This window comes from Acanthopagrus latus, chromosome 7 (genome assembly GCF_904848185.1).
Source record: "Acanthopagrus latus isolate v.2019 chromosome 7, fAcaLat1.1, whole genome shotgun sequence".
NCBI classification, from domain to species: Eukaryota; Metazoa; Chordata; class Actinopteri; order Spariformes; family Sparidae; genus Acanthopagrus; species Acanthopagrus latus.
This window is the reverse complement of record NC_051045.1, coordinates 11,118,495-11,139,035: the sequence shown is the minus strand read 5'-3', so window position 1 is coordinate 11,139,035 and position 20,541 is coordinate 11,118,495. Positions and strand designations below refer to the sequence as shown.

The 20,541-nt window shown below is 40.7% G+C and overlaps 1 protein-coding gene and 1 long non-coding RNA gene across 14 annotated transcripts in view; both read right to left on the bottom strand.

The window, feature by feature from the left end:
• Positions 1 to 8,711, bottom strand: part of LOC119022914 — a 191,331-nt gene extending 182,620 nt beyond the window's left edge. For all 13 annotated transcript variants that reach the window (XR_005076114.1, XR_005076118.1, XR_005076116.1 and 10 more), the window contains exons 1-2: positions 8,366 to 8,711; positions 6,112 to 6,214 (exon numbers count right to left, since the gene is read on the bottom strand). This is a non-coding gene — a long non-coding RNA (uncharacterized LOC119022914). The remainder of the gene's footprint in view (positions 1 to 6,111; positions 6,215 to 8,365) is intronic.
• A 996-nt stretch (positions 8,712 to 9,707) lies between these two features.
• Positions 9,708 to 19,574, bottom strand: zgc:158828 (probable ATP-dependent RNA helicase DHX35). The gene is made up of 21 exons (XM_037105357.1): positions 19,442 to 19,574; positions 18,916 to 19,043; positions 18,698 to 18,790; positions 18,288 to 18,365; positions 18,043 to 18,147; positions 17,897 to 17,958; positions 17,629 to 17,698; positions 16,543 to 16,602; positions 15,944 to 16,056; positions 15,765 to 15,861; positions 15,501 to 15,659; positions 14,551 to 14,761; positions 14,242 to 14,366; positions 13,932 to 13,986; positions 13,583 to 13,773; positions 13,391 to 13,468; positions 13,133 to 13,262; positions 12,857 to 12,938; positions 12,685 to 12,756; positions 11,709 to 11,820; positions 9,708 to 11,473 (listed from the first exon to the last, which is right to left on the bottom strand). The coding sequence occupies exons 1-21, from the start codon at positions 19,479 to 19,481 to the stop codon at positions 11,435 to 11,437; spliced, it is 2,100 nt and encodes a 699-aa protein (XP_036961252.1). The 5' UTR covers positions 19,482 to 19,574; the 3' UTR covers positions 9,708 to 11,434.
• Between the last annotated feature and the right edge of the window lie 967 nt (positions 19,575 to 20,541).

Genomic DNA, 20,541 nt, shown 5'->3' with positions numbered 1-20,541 from the left:
TACTTTATGCACTGCTGAGTTTGGATATCATAAACAAAGATATTAATTTCATGAATATTAAACTTTTTTGCTCACTTTTGTAAAAGTGCTGAAGGCGTAAAATTCAAGATAGTGCGGCTGTCTATACAGAATCTGAACTCAGCCATCCATCTTTCAAGACAAGGGCAAGACAGAAACCTCATACAACTCTCCATCAAATTCCTGTCAGTGCAACACCACTACGTCACTTGTTTTCGCAGTGGTTAAACCAACTCTAAATAAATAAATTAAGTAACTAAAGCAAAGCTGGAGCAATAAAGAGGTTCCCGGGTACATTAGGTGTAACATTAGATGATGGAATTAGCAAAAATGAGAACCCATAGAATCAGATTACACATGGACGAAGAAACTGGCAGTCAACAAAATATAAATTACAGCCATGTGAGCGTAGAGCAAACTGAATCCACAGAGGAGTATCAGTAACAATTGCTTTGGCCGGGTCAGAGCTGCAACACACTCCCTGGGCAAAAAGAGGTCGACAAGTAACTGACCGCCCCCCCCCCACCACCCCCAACCCCCACCAACACACACACACACACTCACACACAGAAACAGCATGCTCCACCAGAGCAAACCTTTATTGATCTGCCTCCTAATTTCCTAATTAGCTTTTATTGGATTTCATAATCGCCATCAGGACACATCAAAAGAAACTCAAAACCCCAGCAAGATTTTCTGCCCTCCTCAACATAATTTTTTTAGACTGTGAAAAGGAAGCCATGTATTCAATTCCAAGTCCCCAGATGTGAGAGCGACCCTGTTTTATTTATTTTTTTTAACTTCCCTACCAGAACTCCTTGGACAGCAAACACTGCACAAACACACCATTTCTCCCATGTGCAGTAACTGATGTTTAGCATTGCACATTTTCTGCATGATCTGCTGCTATTTGTCACACTTCTGCTCTCTCCTCAGTTGCCTCTCACTTGTAGCACTTGCTAAACATACTGCGGTACAAGGCGCAGAAAAATGTGGAGATAGAAGAAAAAACTGACACTGATTCTGGTCATTGGGTGTTTAGCATTTCCACTCGCTTCTCGTAAGACTTCCATGGCCCATGTAACCTCCCTGTCCTGAATAAAAACTCTGAACTATCCAGATTTTCTCGTCATGCCCTCTGCCACTGACCTGCACTAGCCAGTTGGCATTTTTGCTCAACACAGGAAGCTTCCTTCGAAATCCTGTGAATAGCATAGCTGCTTGCTCATTAGCATGCTGAAAGATGGACCAGAATGTTCCAAGAACTACAGCAGCTTTCCAGCTGTTATTACACAATGTTTTTGCAGTGTTATGTATGTGATGTTGAAAGATATACCAAGTACAGAAAGCAGACAGGGTCTAGAGGGGTCTCAAACACAAAGAACATCCAGTGTCCTCATTGACACTTTGGGCTATTTACCCCACAGAAGACTATATGCACACAAAGACAACAGACAAAAATGAGACTTTCGAATTACTGGAATGAGCGTCCCTTAACCGCAGGCCTTATCTTTTCTGTTAGCACCTCTCCTATCATATCTGCTTCAAAGAATCCTTCTTTCTCCATCTGGTGTGCAATAAATGGAAAGAGAACATGAGAGGAACTGGTAAACAATCAGAAAACAGTGGTCTGTATAGAGATATCCTGTCTATTTACATCACTGCTTCTATACTGAAACACAAATAAGACACTGGAATAATACTAAAACACTTTAATTCCATTTAATGCCGACTGCCAGATGTTAATCAGCCACAACAACTAATTTCCCTGCTTTTTTCTTTTTGCTATGGCCCATTCTGGTACAAAACCTCTGCTGTGATGACACCAACACAGCAGCTTTTAAATGAGGCCCTATGAAGATAAAGAGAGAGGGAAATGCAAAATCTTGCAGGATTGTCATTGTGGCCGACAGCAGAGCTCCAGTAACAGCTAACACCTAAAAACTCTTACTCAAAAGCACTTCATAATTTCCCTCTCAATCACCCATTCACAAAAATACTCACACACCAATTGCAGCAAGGTGCCATGCAAGGTTCTGGCCTGACCACTATATGAATTTGAGTTTCAGTGCCAAAAGACACTTCGACATGTGAGCTTAAGTGATCAAAAAAAACTGTGGAAGAGACATTTTGTCACTGTGCCATACAGATAAAAGTAACAGTATAGATTAGGAAAAAAGTACTTACATTTGAATGAATTAAAGCATATGACAGATAAAAAGCTAATTTCCCTTTCTCATCCCATCCCTCAAGTTCTCACTACCAATCCATGTTTTTACCCTACTCCCTCTTTGTCAAACTTTCATGGTACAGATAAGTCTAGCCTGAGGGGCCTCTAAGTGACCCCACCACTTCCAATCACACCACCCCTTGTTCATGCTGGGGTGTGTAAAGGGGGCACAGGAAGGCAGTACAAGCTTAAATCCCAGTGAAGATGTTTTTGGCCTTGATCACCGTGCCCATCGATCCCTGGCTGATTCCCACTCAGATACGTCTTATTTTATTAGTGGCTTCGGCCTTCTGCCGCCCCATTCCACTGTGATCAATACCAGCATGGGGATGGCCCATATTTTTCTCACTTTTAGTGCCTTAACGCTGTTTAACCGTGTCACCTGATAAACGACAGGCCCTCCCCAAACACTGATTTCCTATTGATTTCTCCCTCATTCAGCTATCCCTCCCTTCGTCACTCTCCCATTGTTTTTATCTCCAGTTATCTCCTCTCTCCTCCCTCTATATGTTCACCCCCACCAACTTAAGTAGAGGATGGACCTGCCAGCCACTTTTAAACCATTTCAACCCAGACACCCATTCTGTTTAGAGTCAGCTTAGCTCAGACAAAAGGTGGCCTGGATGTCATCTTTTAATGTTAGCTAGTCTCAAAAAACCCTCTGTGTTCACCTTGTTACCTGTAGCATGAAAAACATACATAATTTCAAACGTCGGGAGGTTTGTGCTGAAAGGTGGGTTTGTGTTTCTCATTTTCCATCATTACCCACCAAACGGCCCATACACAAACAGTGGTGGAGACCTATCTGTGTGCATGCAAGCATCAACAGAGCAGGATACAGTGAGCACCATGCAACAGATGCTATGACAACCTGGAGGGAGACAGCGCCATCCATCATCCTCTGAAGTCCTGATGATCGAAGCAGGGTTTGGACTACAGAGAAGGATGCACTGGGAGTTCCAGCAGGGCAACATACAATCCACTTATAGGGCTTCTATTGGGCTATAACTGTATAAACACATCGTATATTTGTATAGTACTTGGCAAAATTAATGTGGAAATAGATGAACAGCAGTGATGAGGAAACAAAATTATGACTCAAACGAAATGAAGGAAAAATATGTTGTGGTGATTTGAGAGAAAATGAGATAAACTGCGACTGAATAATGGAGAAAATAAATTACAAAAAAGAAAGATCGAGCTGACATCTGGCTGCACTGTCTCTGTCTCCCTCTCCCTTCTCAGACTGTACATTATTTATGCAAAATTAAACCTGCTCCTATTCCTGCTTAGTCTGGCTTATCCACTCAGTTACCTCTTTATTGATCTCTCATCTAAGGCACTTCTGTAAATCCAGTCCAGTTCCTCCCAGCCTTACTGCCATTAATGCCATTAAATATGGGTCTCTTATCACCAGATACCCTGAGGATGCCTGGAGGAGTACAGGTCACGATTGGCGACTTCATTTTCTTATTCACAAGATAATACTATATAATTATCAAAAGTTTATTTTAAGTGTATGTCTTTTGTAACTTAAGCCATTGTAATTCTTTGTGTCGTTTAGTTCTTGAACGTACTTACAACTCTCCTGCTCACATTTTTTAATTTCCTGCAAGAGATGAATAAAAAAAGAATTTTCAAAGACAAATGTTCCACTCTGGGAAATCTGGTGTAATTTAAGTTCCACGCATGGAGTCTGAATACATAAACCAGCACCATGAGCATCTGTTAAGGAATCCGATAACATGACCTGGCATCTTTTATTAGTCCTCTCACCCTTTAACAATGGGTTAAGTGATAAATTGACATTTACAGCACAGCCTGCCAAGTAACACTGGGTACAGAGCACACTAAGAACCTGACCGTGAAGTAATAATGAGTGAGTGGGCAAGAGAAGAGATTTTCTATTAACACGGGGGGAGAAGAGTTGAAGGGGTTGTGGGCTATGAAAGGACCGGTTTCTTGAACAAAACTGCCCTGCTTTAACAGCCAACACCATCCCCACCCCCACCCCCTATCCTCCACCTCTCAGCAAAGTTATTAGGCTACAGTGATGGGAGAGCTTGAGCACCAGCTAGTGGTAGTGGAGTTTCACTGCCAAGACGCCCCACACCAAACTCATTAATCATGACCAGGGGAGTGTAAAATTCAATCGGCTCCTTCCATCCATTTCATGTGAAGCAGACTGAAGGCCGGCCTTGTAGTGCCTGAGAAAGGAAGGATGAAAAAAAGGGGGTAAAAAGAAAGAGGAGCTCCCTACACTTCATCAGAACCCCTACTTCATAACAAATGGAGTGTCTCTCTGGCGGAGGAGTGCCATCAGAAACGCGCGTTCTCTCTATCCATTTAATTCCGGCAGTGGAGGAAGGGTCAGGGAGGGAGCAGTGGGTGCGTGTTCTGCTCTCCGCTCGCCGCTTCCCCAGTCACACAGTAAACTACCTTTTAGGAATTGTTTCTCAATAAGAAATGATCAGTCCATTTATCTGCACCAGGCGGGCCTGTCTCCTCACCCAGACCTCCAATATTTTTCGTTTGACCTGATCAGGGCTATAAACTAGACCGAGACACTTTCAATTTGTCACCCGAGGAGGCCTCTGCAAGTCCCATGCTACTGATTGCATCCTCCCTCCCAAATGTAAAAAATCCTCCTGTGCTTGAAATCTCTTGGATTTTTTTCTTTTAACATGCATACAGCTGTTTGAAAATAGAAAAATAGAGCCTATCGTTCATGCTATGAAAAATTTACTGAGCGATAACAACACACATCCACGCTCCATGTACAAAAGATATTAACATTTTGTGTTAATGAGTAAAGGATTTAATTAATTTATTACTCGTGATTTTTCAGATGATTGCAAAATTATTTCCTCTCTCCCTACAGCTAAACAGATGCAATCTTTTTAGCTTAATTCTTAACTTAACACAGCATGTTAATTTTGGAAAATATGTTTATCACTGCCACTTTGCGCAGTTAGAAAGGAATCATGTGCTTAACTGCCATAAAGTCCAAGCAGGAGCTCTTATTGTTACGTCAATGACAGTGTTGAGCATAATCCTCGAATCTCACATGCATCTTAGAGCTGCACAGTATTGAAATGGTATGGTAACATAACTTTTCATCAGATAATATGATTAGCTCTATTTTGAAGAGAATTTAATATTTTATCAGAGTCTGCATGTTACTCACAAGCAGCTTTTCAACAATAACAAAGACACAGACTGGAATGTATATTTTTGGCTTATCCAGCAAATGAAACATCTCAAATGAAAACTCACTTTATCACACTGAAGCAAAAAAGTCACATAAGCCTCTTCTGCCACAAAGCAGTTTTGCTCATTGGTTTGCAACATTGCCCAAATAAAAAAAAATCCTCATACAACCAAACGTGTTCATAAAAGCAAAGCAAACTTAAATGGAGGAAACAGAAATCAAAGCTACACGTTAAACCCCTTCAAGAAATCAGACCATCATGCACTGGGAGAAAGCACTTATCATGGTGGTTCACTGAAGGGAGAAATATTAACCACTTTGTTGTCTTTCAAAACAAGTATAAACTTTGAACAGGGGGTAATTACAAGTCACACATCACTTGCTTTCCCATCAAACCCTTTGAAAACAGTTAAACATTCTTTGAATTGGATGGAACATGTCAATGATTTTTTGACAGCACTGAAATATGGCAAGGAACACTCAACCACGCACACACAACCTGCTCCAACTGCTGCCTCGTCCGTGTCACATGCACACGATTAATCACTGATACCTCCGGCTGTCACATCGCATGTATGTGGCTACACAACACTTATGGGCAGCTAAGTGGAACTAAAAAATACATGTAGAAATGTACCCAATGTATCCTTACTTGTTTTTGTCCTCTTTCAAGGCACCAGGCAAAGAGAAGCCATCATCACATCAGATGATACAAAGTCACAGCACTGCTTCATCCATTGTGCTTCCAAGGATCCCTAAAAATCATACAGGACACATTAAGACCTAATGAAACACATTTCATACTTTGTTTAAAAAAAAGTTAATTGGTTTCTATTTGGAGATTCAACACTTCTTGTACCTCAGACTGGGACATATTTGTTATAAAATCATTAATCGCACAACTGAATAATAGACAATTTCTCACATGACATTTAAAGCTTTTGATTGCTTAAAGTGGGGTGGTTGTGTTTTATTTTTTGTATGAAATCTTTGTTTTTGCAGAGTCAGTGATGCTGCTCAACTCCAAATCTCCATAATAAAAGGTGATATTAAGAAGGAAAAAACATGTTTGGAACAAGGAGCAGCTTCACATAGTAGTTTAAATAAAATATTAGAATAAATGTATTAAAATGTAATCAAAGCCACATTCTGACTGCCCTCCCCTATTTTTAACAAATGATGTTCTTCTTTGAACCAGAAAACACTAAGGTGTACTTTACACAGGCTTTACAGTATTTGGATTTGCTCAGGTTTTGCAAAAGTTCCTACCTCTCATTTGTTGGATGCTCAGAAAGGCTATGGTTGACAGTAGCTCAAAACTGATTACTTAAAATACCAGACAACCATCAAGTTGCTGACAACAAGGTAAAAATTAATGTTTAGATATCTAATTTACTTCGGTGGGAAATTCAGTCACGATTGACTGATGTGTGGGCAGCAATTTGCATTGCCTCTTAATTGATACAGTTAATGCCTTAATGAATTGGATAGTGTGTAATAACAACTTCTGATTAACTGATCTCAACACAACAAACTGCCATACCCTGTACTTTAACTGAAATAACTGGAGCTACAACAATTCATCAATTAGTTGTGAATTATCAATTGAAGAGACAACTATTTTGATAATTGATTAATCTGTTTGAGTCACATTTCACTGATTCCAGTTTCTTACATGTGAATATTTCCTGTTTCTTTACCCTTTTATGACTGTAAAGTGATCTTATCTTTGGGTTGTGGACAAAATAAGAAACTTGAGGATGCCGTCCTTGGCTTCAGCAACACTGATCGACACTTTTACAAAAGACATTTAAAAAGACCACACAAATAATTGATTCATCAAAAATATGATGGATGGATTGATGGTCAATGAAAATAGACATTAGCTGCAGCGCTGGAAATAATGACAGATCTGTTGAGGAACAGACATTGCCTGGGACATTACAGTTGTCCCAGGCATGTAGATGTACCCAAATCATGTACCTTTAACCATCATACTGTAAGTTGAAATGCAGTGCCTGTTAAGAAGCCAATTTCATTTACCCTTAGTCATTTTGCTGGTTTGAGAAACCTGGCCCAAGTCCACAATCACTCACTCTTTTCATCTATAAAGGAAACCAACAATCACTGCACTGGGACCCTAAACACAACTCTTCTTGTCCTACACTGTCTGACTGTTTCCTCTTTCCCTAAATAACATTTCAAGAACAACACTGTTTTATCCTTCTTCTTCTGAAGGCTCCTTGCCATCTCTATGGGAGCCCTTACCAAAGGTTAATTTTAAGGTCTGTTAATGTTAAGTGTGTAGCTCAGTGAGTTGAGATAGGGGCATGCCACTGAAACACAAGAAGAGTAGGTAGAACTGGAGAATGGCACATATGAGGGCACACCTAAAGCTATGCATGCTACCATTTGGCCTAAGCTTCGAGAGACAAAGTCCTTCTGCTGCCCCCAAATGACCCCAACTGAAAGCTTAACATTAACAGGGTCAAGAAAAAGTACTCTTTTATAGCCAAGCCTCCATTTGTCAGAGAGAGAATAAACATGATGGAGACATTATTTTTCCAATGACCTAATGTTACCAAACATAATACCTGTAATTGGTTTAATTTTGGTTTCCTTAAACCGTTTAAAAAGCTCACTCTGAGGTAGACGCTAATGCTAGCATGAGAAAACTGCCTCAAAATTGTACCTAACCTTAGAGTACTTTTTTAGGTTTACTTAGAAAACTAATTTCCAGCAAAGAATTTGCCAACCATAAAATATGGCGGGGTTAGTTGCAGTATAGCAGCTAGCTAACGGTCAAAAACGGGGCTAGCACGTAGCATAGCCATGGAGGCTTGCTAGCTAAAGTGCTTTTCAACGCATGTCTGTCATGAAAATTCATTATCAGCTAGTATACACACCTTATTCACTTTCCGTTGAACGTTTGTGTATGTAATACTCTGGCGAGACACATATTTTCGACTAGCTACCTGCCAAACAGAATGAACGCATTAACAGGTGGACCAGTCGGACGGACAACGTAGGTGCGATAGCACGCCATTTTCTTCCTTCTTCCGTTGCTTCTAAGCAACTATGCGCTCAGTCAGTGCTCCCTGGTGGCTGAAAGTTGCCTGCACGGCTGCACTCAATTGCCCGTCCGTTATGCCCCGAATTTGCCCGGTGTTGCTGGGCCTAGTTTGTCAGTATACCAATTACTTTGTGATATTTTGATGAAACAGAAATTCTTGAATAATATGTAGCATGTACCACACAATCTCTCTATGTTAGAACAGTCCCTGGGCCCACAATGGTCTCTAGTCATAGGTAATTTGATTGAACACATGAATTTAGAAATGTACGTTTGAATTGTATTCATTTATTTTTCACTGTAAAACAAAACAGCAGAAACACTGCAACAAAAGTAAAGTAGCAGATAGTGCTGATGAGATTCATTTTAAAAACCTAGATAGAAAGTCATAGAAAGTCACATTACAAGCAAATATGTCATGTAATCCACACAAATAAGCAAAAGCAAAGATAAGTTCAAAATGAAAGCACAACATAAGATAATGTAATGGGGCTGTGAGTACTTAAGAGCTTGTGCAGGCAAGATGCAAGCACAGTTGTGTTCAGACGATTCTTGACAAAAGGGAGGTGATGAAGGGTCAGATATAGTCAGATATGATCAGCTCAGACACGTCCTAAGCTTATATTTATAATTCTTGAGAGTAGTAGACTGAAATGCATTTTGAAGATAACTGTCCCATAGCTGATTCAATAAATAATGAGGGTCTGAAAAACTACACTTTGACACTGCGACCACACTAATTAAAGTAATATAACAGGGTGCAATTTCAGGTCCTTATTGTGTCTGTTTATATTGTGTTTTTGTTTTTTTTAATGTTTCCAAACAATATTTACACCCTGCACCTGACATGAAGACATCATAAATGGGCCACTACTGCAGAGTCCTTACGCTAATCCTTTCTTCGCCTCTAATGGGATTATTTGTTCAATCATCAAACTCCTCTTTTTTTTTGCCCATGTGTCAACAGCAAAAAGACTATTTATGAAGTTTCACACTACATCACATGTAGAACTAAAAGCTACAGACTCTCTTAAATGCCCTCACATTACTGTCAGTCCTCTGAATCGCTCAGTGTACAAGCTGTTTGTAATACAACAGTGACACCTGCTGGCAGCGTCGCACACTGTAAGAAAAGTTCAGCAGCAAAACCTGTGAACAAATAAGTCAAAAGCTGACTTGGTGCATGACAATAAGGCTTTATTTGAGGATGTGAGGAAGGAATGACAGGTGACAATTTGAATCTCAGTGGTGAGCAATTACACAGGTCTACAGATTACTGCTTTGGCTGCATACATACTCAAGAGTATCAGCACAAATGAGGATAAACAAGTCATCTCGCGAATGTTTTCATTTGCAATAAGTCTAGGAGATGATGTTAAGTCTATAGGTCTACATCAGAGTACCATTATTACATGCAAAGGTACCTCATTTGTATATCCATCTAATTGGAGTTGGTTTACCTAGCTACGGTGTGATGTGTTGTTCTGCGGTTTGATTACAGTTTCACTGAATCTACAGTGGTAGTAACCCCAAGAACAAGATAAATGACAAACCATGCAGGCAGAAGTAAATTTTGGTGACAGTGACCTTACTGGTGAAATGACAAACCTTGAACAATATACTGCTCGCTTACGCTTTCGGGGCCAAAAACAACAAAGTACAAATAAAAACAAAAGCAGAAATGTAGAGCACATGTAGCTGTTATGGAATGGATCACGGAAATCACAAATAACTGGCCATTTTGTAACTCTCCAGGTAGATGGTGTTGACAATAACAGGGGGAAAAAAGCACAAATACTGTTTTGCTTGAACGGAGACAAACAGTTAAAGGAGAAGCAATTAGGATGGCCAAAGAGATTGCTGAAATCGAATAAATGCTACTGTTTCTTTGAGGCTTTAGATGCACGTCTGAATGCACTGTGTGTCATCACAGGAACAAATGGCACTTTTTAGTTTTGATTTCACAGCTTTTCATTTACAATGCTTGGGTGCGTTTACACATTCCACCTGAAAATGAAATGTGAACTAGGCTGATAAAGAAAAACTGGCACAGAGTGGTGACAAGGCCACTATGTCTGAGCTAGACTGTAGTTAAGTGGCAATACAGATCAGAAAACAATGATCAAAAAGTAAAGCCGTCTTTTCACAGTATCATTTTAGGATGTAGGATCTGAGGCTCACCGAAAAATAAAGAAATGTATTTCCTTCTGCACCAAATTTCCTGAAAATATATATATCACTACATTCTGTATGAAGGTACAGAAAGTTTGAGAACTCAAATCTAAACAGGAAATGAAATAAGTTAAATGAATTCAAAACATAAAAGGCACCCAGGCTATGAGGGGAAAGAAATAACTAAAGGGAGAAAAAAAAAAAAAAAAGCCATTCGTCTCTCAAAGGGAAACATCCTCACATTCCAGTGTCTTCCATTAGTTATCATGTAACAGGAAAATACAGCTATTAAAAAAATAATGAAGCAAAGAACCAGGTGTGCACGGGCCTGTGGCACCTGAGCCGTTCCCTGGACCTGAGCCTGCTCTGACTATGTACAAGTATGAATGAACTACATGACCACACTTGAATGGACACTCATCAGGCACAGCCCGATCTCATCTCACATTCATCACCATTTACTCTCACAAATCAAATATAAATCCCTGCCAAAGCGTAAGACGGACGCTTTCAAATGAAGCAAGTCACACTTGTTAATGTCAATGATCCCATTTTAGCATGGCCACATAGTGTAGTGGGGTTGTGCGGGTGAATATGGACAACAAATATATTTTACATCTTTATATACAATAAAATGGAGGGGGAAGGGGGGAGCACAGTGGCAAACTGAGATGGGTTTTCTCCTTTTAGTTCAACAAGTCTTCCGGTCGTGGTGAAATGAAGGCGAGATTTAGAGGACCCGGGACCTCTTGCTTGCCAGTGAACCATGCTGAAAGAGAAAGGGACAGGACTGAGTTAATATTAAATCGGAGTAATCACGCTAGCAGACTGTTAAAACAGTCGCTACATGTTGGTGTCGGAGGCTTAGAGATTAAAACCGATAATAAAACAGCGACACACTTTCAACATAACTGGGGCTGCTCTCCAGCAACAACGAACTGACCTTTTTAGAAACTAGACTGTTACTAGTCATGTAATCACAAAAGTTTCTTTCTTCGACCTACCTTGGCCTGCTTGTAAAAGTGAGGGGCCAACTCAACCAACCAGGACGACTCTACAGCAGTCACATCACGCATGTAGTATTTAGCCGTCTGCACCACTTCATTGAAAACAACCCTGGAAACGAGACAATGGAAAACTTTTATAGTTTTTCTCCGTTGAATACACAGAAAAACTGGAACCATGCACACAGCTCTGAAAACTCAAAGCTCATGTATCAAAAACAAAACTCCAGACTGCTAAACTGCAAGAACAATTTCCTTGTTTTCACTCTGAAAGATTTGTAATGACTTGTACAGCACAAATAACATCATTTGGCACACTTTGTTGAGTGGGAAACCACTGGCCTTCAAAATGCCAGAGCCTAATTACCAATTGATTTCACCAGTTCAAACTCAATTAACAAAACTCTTCAATCATTCTGTGTGTCAGAGCATAAAAGAGGCCTTAGGTGACCTGTACTGTGGAAGAAGAAAGAGAGCCCATACTTGTTATGAAATCCATGAAACTTTGGCTTGAATGCTGATAATGTTGCAGATAGTATCAACTTTAAGTTTACCACCAATTTGAACTCATTGGATAGAGAAATGCATCCTACTCTGATGCAATGATTTAACAATGTCATATTTACATGATATATTCACAGTAATGTATAACAGTCTTGGCAACAGTCTTAATACAGCACACATCATAAAATTGCAAACTATTTTGGGCACAAAAAACATTTAAAAAGGAGAAAAGGGAAACAATTTCCACACAGTTTTATACATTTGAATGTGAAGCATGGCCTCATAGAGCCAAACATCTATAAACAGTGGGGAAACTAGGAAAAACTTTAAGCAGGAGAACATAAATGTTACACTCAATGTACATGAAAATTGATAAACTATCAATTCTGTGTAACATAAATGTAAAAGAATAAGGAATTAAAATAAAATCATGTTTATTCTACGAGATAACACGTTAAGAAACTATACTGACCATTTTGGAGGTTTCTCCCCAAATAGCACAGAGTTGGGATGGATGTGAAGCTCACGATCATCTCTTAAAGTCCTGGCAGAGCAAAGGAACGCAAGTGTGTGTGACATGTGAATTTAACATGCACAGACACTAACAATCATTCGCTGAGAAAAGTCTTATATCTAACTCTCACCGATAGGAACCAGAATGGTGAATGCGGGCTGCATTAGCGAAAAATCCTAATACAATGCACTTCAAGATCACATCAGGGTCACCTGTGCAAAAGATGGCAATATACATGTCAAATTACTATTTTGGTTTTCTTTTTGTATAACAGGTTGATGCAAAAGGTTACTACCATGTTTTCATACTAAGTTCAACTTTCTTCAAAGTAGCACACATTTACTAGATTAAAAACAAGACCTCTTCTGGTATGAACTCACATTACATAAAATGAACGCATACATACCTTCACTGGAAGTCCGTGGTACCTTAAACTTGTTCATGAGACGCCGGAGTTGCTCTCGTACAGTCACAGCCCGCAGCAGACCCTTGTAATTGAGGAAGTGTTCCTGACACCACTGGGAGCTCTTCTGGTGCTGCAGGAAAGAGGAGAATATTTCAGAGTCTTGATGTTGGTCAACTTCTTCCCTGTTTTTTGCTGAGTTCCGTGTTGTGTCAACTGTCACCCGCTGAGCTACAGACTGTACATATACACACACTGTACCTTAATGAATGCTTCATACACATTCAGCATGGTGAGGTGGTCTCCCTCAGCCACTGCAAATTTCCTGTGCTCTCGGGCCTGCACGGGTGAGATAGCAAAAATGTGCTAATTGTTATGCTGACAGAGCATTTCTGCCAAATATCCAGTACAACACGCTCCTTTTGAAAGCCTTTTTTTTTTTTTTCCACTTACAGCAGCTTTCTTCTGATTGGGCGGCACAACAAATATATTCTGAATCTGCATCATTGCCGCAATGGTGACAATCTCTTTGGAGCAGCCAAAGTTTCCTGACTCCAGGAGCATCTTGGCAAACATGGGGCTGAGAGGAAACTCTGCCATCCGCACACCCATGGGATCAGTCAAATGGCCGTAATGGTCCAGACCTGCCAACAGACACACAGCTGGTTTAGATTCTGCATCATGTGCAAGGACACCTTAGCTTGTAGATGCTTGCCGACACTGAATTTTGAACACTATTCTTGCAGTTGAAGGACATTTTCCCTTTTTACTTTTCCATCGTGCTGACAGTTTTGTTTCTTACCTCCCAGAGCGTAGAGCAGCTCTAGTGCCTGAACCATCGTCTGAGCTGGAGGAGGCTGCAAGATCATAAAGAAAAATTAAAGTCCAACTTTTATTGACTCCGAAAGACAGAATTAAGTGAGACTCTAGTGTACCTCGTAAGTCTTGTCATTACATCTAACTATACAATGACTGAATTAATTTTATGGTTTCTATGCATTTCCCCCCAGAGGCCAAGGGCCATTCTCGCTAATTAAAATGTAAAGTACAATTCCTTTCACAGTGGGTGAACACATCACAGCCACCCCATGGATGCAAAGTGAGCCACTCACAGAAAGGAAGCTGAACCGCAGCACGTTGTCAATGCCTAATGCTTTAAGCTGCAGGATGACAGGAGCCAAATTGGTGCGCTGCATCTCTGGCACAGTAGAGGCAGGCAGTTTCTCAAAGTCCTCCTCTGGTGAAAGGAGCAGAGGCAATAAGAAACACAGGGTGGAAATGACAAAGAGCGACAGAAAAACAGGCAGAGAGGGTGGAGGGAGGAGGACAAGGCTGCAACACTTTGCCACAGATGTTAACAACGTGTGCATTCATCTCATATTTTCATCATCTTCCTTCTGTTCCTTCAAACTCTCACATACCCGTGTACAGCCTGAAGCATTTCCCAGGTCGGTTTCGCCCAGCTCTCCCAGCCCTCTGGCTGGCTGAAGCCTTGGAGATGGGAGTAACCACCAGCGATTCAATGGCAGTGCGAGGATTATAGGCCCGCAGCTTCACAAACGCACAGTCGATGACAAATACAATGCCATTTATGGTGATGGAGGTCTCAGCTATGTTAGTGGCCACCACAACCTGGAAGAAGCAAATAGGAAAGAAAGTCAAACGTTTTGGATATTACATTAAATTACCAGCTTTTGTCTTGTAGATGCCCTCAATGATCATGGGTCAATTGTTTTTGAGAGATTTCAAGAAAATCTTTTTATTCTGTGATAATGGCATAAATGATTAGTGATTATCAAGAAAAACTCAAGTCAAACCATTATCACAGGAAAAGATTTTAAAGCTTATGGTGGAATGCTGAAGATTAATTTATGAGGAGGAAAGAAGCTGTAGTCTGGTTATGGCACTAAAATAAAGTTTACCTTGCTTCACGCTATCATTGTTTGTCCAAAGGTGTCGCCAGAATCAACAAAAAAATGAAAGCTCCTTGGAATAGCTTTAAATCCATTTATCGTCAGGAAACTACTTTTGATTAAGTACATTTAATATACTTGACTCGAGTACTATTCGTATGGGCGACTATCATTTTTAATAAAGTAATATCTTAACATGACATCTTACTTTAAATGAAGTATGACTTATGGGTACTTTTATTTTACAAGATTGCCAGAATAAATGTTAAGAGAACTTTGAATCGCTGCACACATCTCAGAATAATATAGATCTGATAGAGAGACGTGAAAAAGCAATTGAATCTGATTATCATCCTACTTTGGGGCTATTGCTTGGAATTGGGAATTTATCTACAATGGTGGAAATGCAAACTTCACTCAGAATCTATAAATGCATCTAAACAAACCAAAACATTTACCTTGCGAACAGAGGAGGGAGCCCTCTCAAAGACCTTCATCTGCTCAGCGTATGGTAGTCCAGAGTACATGGGCAAAATTCTCAGGTGTTTCTTCATGCCGTATCGTGACAGAGTCCTGGCCTGCTCCTGGAGGAGGGACACCACTTTCTCCACCTCCTCCTGAGGGGGAAAAACACAAGGGACAATAAGAAGAAGAACACAATCAGCTGCTGAATGGAAATGATCACAATAAGGTTGGGTAGCATGAAAGATATGGCCGCTCACCTGCCCAGTTAGAAAAGCCAGGACATCTCCGTCATCCTCCGTCTCGTGGATCTTCAGCACCGTCTCCACTGTTGCCTTCACGTAGTCCGGGACTGGACTGAGAACGAACAAAAGAGTTAAAAACAATTATGCAAATCATACACATTTGTCTAAAACACTGGATTAGGTGTGTTGACTACCTGACGGTGTAGAAGACGTCCACTGGAAAGGTGCGTCCCTCCACCGTCAGAATTCCACACGTGTCCTTGTTGGGATCTCCGGACTCGTTCAGGTTGAAGAAGTCGTGGAATTTCTTCAGATGATATTACAGGTAGGAAAGAAAACATCAATGAGGCAGTCAGGGCAGCTACAATTACTGTACAGAAACCAGCTAAGCAGCTTGTGACATTTGCCAGATTCATTTAGAGAGGAAGTTAATAATATTCAATCTGCTGGTGTTTTCCCAATGTTTGCAGCAACAATGTAAAACTCTCTGTGCCCTAAATCTGACATATTAAAAATGATGCAACTCGGATCTGCAGTAAAACTAAACACCTTGCATGTGTGGTTAAAAACCTTTTTAAACTGAAAGTGCAGCAGATGTCTGATACAGCATTTCAGCTGACTTGCTTCATGCTGAGCGCGGTCGTGGCCTGATTGTGTCTTTCTTTCATCAGTAGTATCGCGGATGTCAGTACAATGTGATCCGACCTGACATCAACTCTTCCCTCTCTCCGTTCTTTGTTTTCTCTCTTTCTCGCGAATCAAGCATATCTGTTCATCTTAATGATGCAGTCACCTTGGCATCCAGAGTGGCAGAGGCCACAATCAGCCTCAGGTCTCGCCGCTTCTTCTGAATCTGGAGGAGAATCATGAAACGAGAGGTTGAGTCAGTGTTCAAAGGCAAAAAACTTCTAGGATTAGTTTCATGGCTAGTTGGTCGATTATAAGACATTTCGAAGCACTAATAAAAACTTGTTTACTGTTTACAGACTGTTTAGAAGCTTTTGTTGTCACTTTAGCAAGATAAATACATAGTTATTTATGAATTTATTAGCAGTTAGCTATGCTTTTGGAGCTGCCATATATAAAGCAAAACACGCCTGAGTAAGGTTAATAAATTCTTTAACATGCATGTGTTAACACATTTTTTATTGGCTTGTTTTATTTTGTAAATAAGTAAAAATACTCGATTTTTGGGGCTGACAACAATACCAATATCAGGTGGCAAAAATATCAATATATCAGCTGATGTACACACATTTCTTTTAATGACCCCTCAAACGTGGCTACCAAAACCTTGTGACAAAGATCACAGTTGTATTCAAAAGGTGCTATATCTGACATTCAGCAACTAGCATCTAGTCATTGTAACCTTTGATGAAGAAAAGAAAATCAAAATATTGGTAACAGCTAATCAACAGTCATACAGCCAATCATATAGTCTGTAACATTACGTACCACCAAGCAGGGGCACTTTAACAGCTTTAGCATGTAACTCACCTGCGCCAACATGCACATGACGCCACCAAAACAAAGAACAGAGGCTTGGATCACAACACACACTTAAAAAGTGGGAACGTATTCTCTGGTCATGCTGCCATTACTCCACTCTATCTTTGTAGTAACATGTAGTTGTTTGCTGCTATATGATATCATAGTTAATTATAGTGTAGTCATGTTCAATATGCAGTGGAGGCAGGATATTAAAGAGTTTAGCAATTACTTTATTGTGCATTTAAACTGTAAACTTTTTTGGGAATTTAATAATTATATCACCTTGAGCCTTTTTTTCTGCATTATAATCTCTTAGGGATTTTTTTTTATTTTAATGGATAATAAAGTACATATCAGAGTTGAACAATAAAGAATCAGCTGTCATTACCTTCTTCAGTAGGCCGATGGCGATGTCTGTATACAGGGTTCTCTCATGTGCTTCATCTAGCATCAACACACTGACGAGAAACAGCATGATAAAAAACATTAGAGTGAATCCATCCCGGTCTTCATAAGAAATTTATGTGTACAAAGGCGACTGTTTTCTTTTACTTTCACTGCCGGTTTCAGGCAGCTGGTATTTGTCATTCTGGCTCCCTGTCTCACTGTCATGGTTTGAGTGAAAATTAGCTATGTAACTCTGACGCCTTCATTACCTGTACTTTTTCAAAAGAGGATCAGCCATCATCTCCCGCACCAGCATGCCATCTGTAAGGAACTAAAGCACATGGGCACAATTAAAGAAGGAGCCGAATATTAGACAGCCTTTAATGCAGACGTCAAACATCTGGTGGGGGAATACCTTGATTCTTGTGGCGTGGGGATCAGAGCAGTCATCAAATCGGATGGTGTAGCCCACCTCATGTCCCAGCAGGGCCCCCCGCTCCTCTGCCACACGGTTAGCTACCTATCAGCAGGAAAGAGAGGCGGAAATCGAGGATTTGAATTTGAAGCAGGCACGTGTCCTTCTGTCACTGTGAACTAAATGTCTTGCAGTGAGATGACATTGGCGAACGGCGACAGAGGCTGAGCGGTGGCGAGACTTACAGAGATAGCAGCCACACGGCGAGGCTGTGTCACTCCAATCACCTTCCCCTCGGCCGCCCAGCCGGCCTCCATCAGGTACTGCAAGGAGTCAGATGATCAGATCAAAAAAAACAAGGAGAGGAGTACAAAGCATGAGATGGAGACACTGATGTTGCAGAACAGCAGATTCTGCATAAATTAAAGCCTCGCTGATGTGGTCAGAAAAACAGAAAAAAGGCCACTAAGCATCAAGACAAGGTCATGTGAAGAAAAAAAAATCTCTGTGTGAGCAAAACCACATGAAGGGTGTTAGTCCACTGCGGCAATAATGAGCCTCTGGCTGTCAGAGTTGGTGAATATGTGACTTTGAGGGGAATCTTTTTTCTTTTTTTTTTTTCAAAGTAGTGACAAAATGCAGGGATCACACTAACCTGAGGTATCTGTGTTGTCTTTCCACATCCTGTCTCACCAACTATAATGACAGTCTGGAAGCTCTCCACCAAGTATAAGATGTTGTTTCTGTGCTGGATAGGAAACAATGACAAAAACAAAACAAAAAAAGGTTCAGAATGAACAATTAAACACCACTGAATCAAACAACTCCCACTCCTGCTGTTGTATCATTCATGCAGAGACTTGGTGTGAAAACCTTGAAAACGGGGAGTTTCTGTCGCTGCTTCTCTATGGAGAGGGCGGTGTGCGGGTTGAAGATGATGGGGGAGCCGGTGGTCTCTGTGTTCAGCTCCCGCTCCTCGGAGATCCCCGGAGCCTCGGCGCCTGGAGCATGAACATATGGTGAAGGTGGAGACGAGATGTTTTATTTAAAACGCAAGCAGGCGGATGGAGGTTTAGAGAGGACGACCGCCAGGGTGTTAGCACAATGTCCCGACACCGTCATGAACGACCTGTGAGCGATTAAAGCCGCATTAACGGCGTGTTTTTGTCGTGTGGCTGTCTCTCCTCTCAAGCTTGTGTGTTTTATTTTGGCAGGTCACACTTTGATTCCGCAGAGCTTACGTTTTCGTGCCCGACAGTCTGCAGAGCACGCAGCGGCCGTGAAAAGCGACCGAACCCGAACCGAGACCGACTCAACTACATTAGCGGCCGCCCGGGTATAAATACAAACACGGAAAAATTGCATGAACAGCCTCGTTTATGCGTTTTTTCGTACTTACCCGGCTTCCAAAATTTCATCGTGGAAAGGGGAGCCGCCATCTTGGCTACTACGTCACATATTTTTTCTTCTTCTTCTTCTTTTTTTTTTTTTTTTTTACTTTGTAGCTGACGTCATGATCTGGGTTTTCGTCGGAGATTTTATGAATGATGTCAGGGTGTTTTGCAAGTTCACGTTGGGCGAAATTCATTGTTTACAAACACACAAAGAAAACTAAAATATACGTAATACTACTATATTATAAAAAGTGATATAGCTCCATACTGAGCACAAACAGCTACAGTATCTGCATCAGTTAAATCTTCGTGTTTGGTCATCCAAACTTTGCCTAAACAGTGAATGATCAAACATTAATATTTATTAAAGCTAATAAATAGCTCTTCTGGTTATGTACACGCCTCATCCAGACTACTGGGTTTGAGGCTCAGTGTTCAAATTCTATATGTATTTTTTGCTGTAAAACTTGGCCACCCAGATTGACTGGACGTCCAAATGTTTTGGGTTTGTTTTGTTTTTTTCTTTAGAAATCTTTTCAACATCATGGCCCATGATGGCTTAGTACTCCACGCATCAGAAGCTGCTGGGAAGATTCAAACCCTAAACCTCAACCAAGGTTGCCTGCATGACTTTACCAGGTGAGCTTCTCATTGCCTTTATTAAAACTTCATGTTTGGTCATCTAACCTCAGATTATTAGCCTACCCGATGAACACTGGGTGACCACACATTAAACTTATTAAAGCAAAATAAAAGCTCTCCTTGTAAAGTACAACCCTAAAAAGCCGAAATCTTAATGTTAGCTGCTGGGCTAACAGTTTTAGGACACACCCTGTCTGGGGAGAATGCACAAGCTCAACTGTGCATCAAGAGTATATATTTGTCTTTTCATATCAATTTTGGAACTTGGGGCTTCTGGGGACCTGGATTAGTCCCAAAAAGTCGTATGAAGTCATTATATGTTTGTTTGTTAAACTTAACATCCTTATCTACTTCAGTGGTTTAGGAAAATGCCGCAGCACTGTTTTGCTGTGAAGCTCCAGAAATGTTATATGGTCTATGGCACTACACTCATCTTTCCATTGTTTTGAGGGTGAGTAAATAA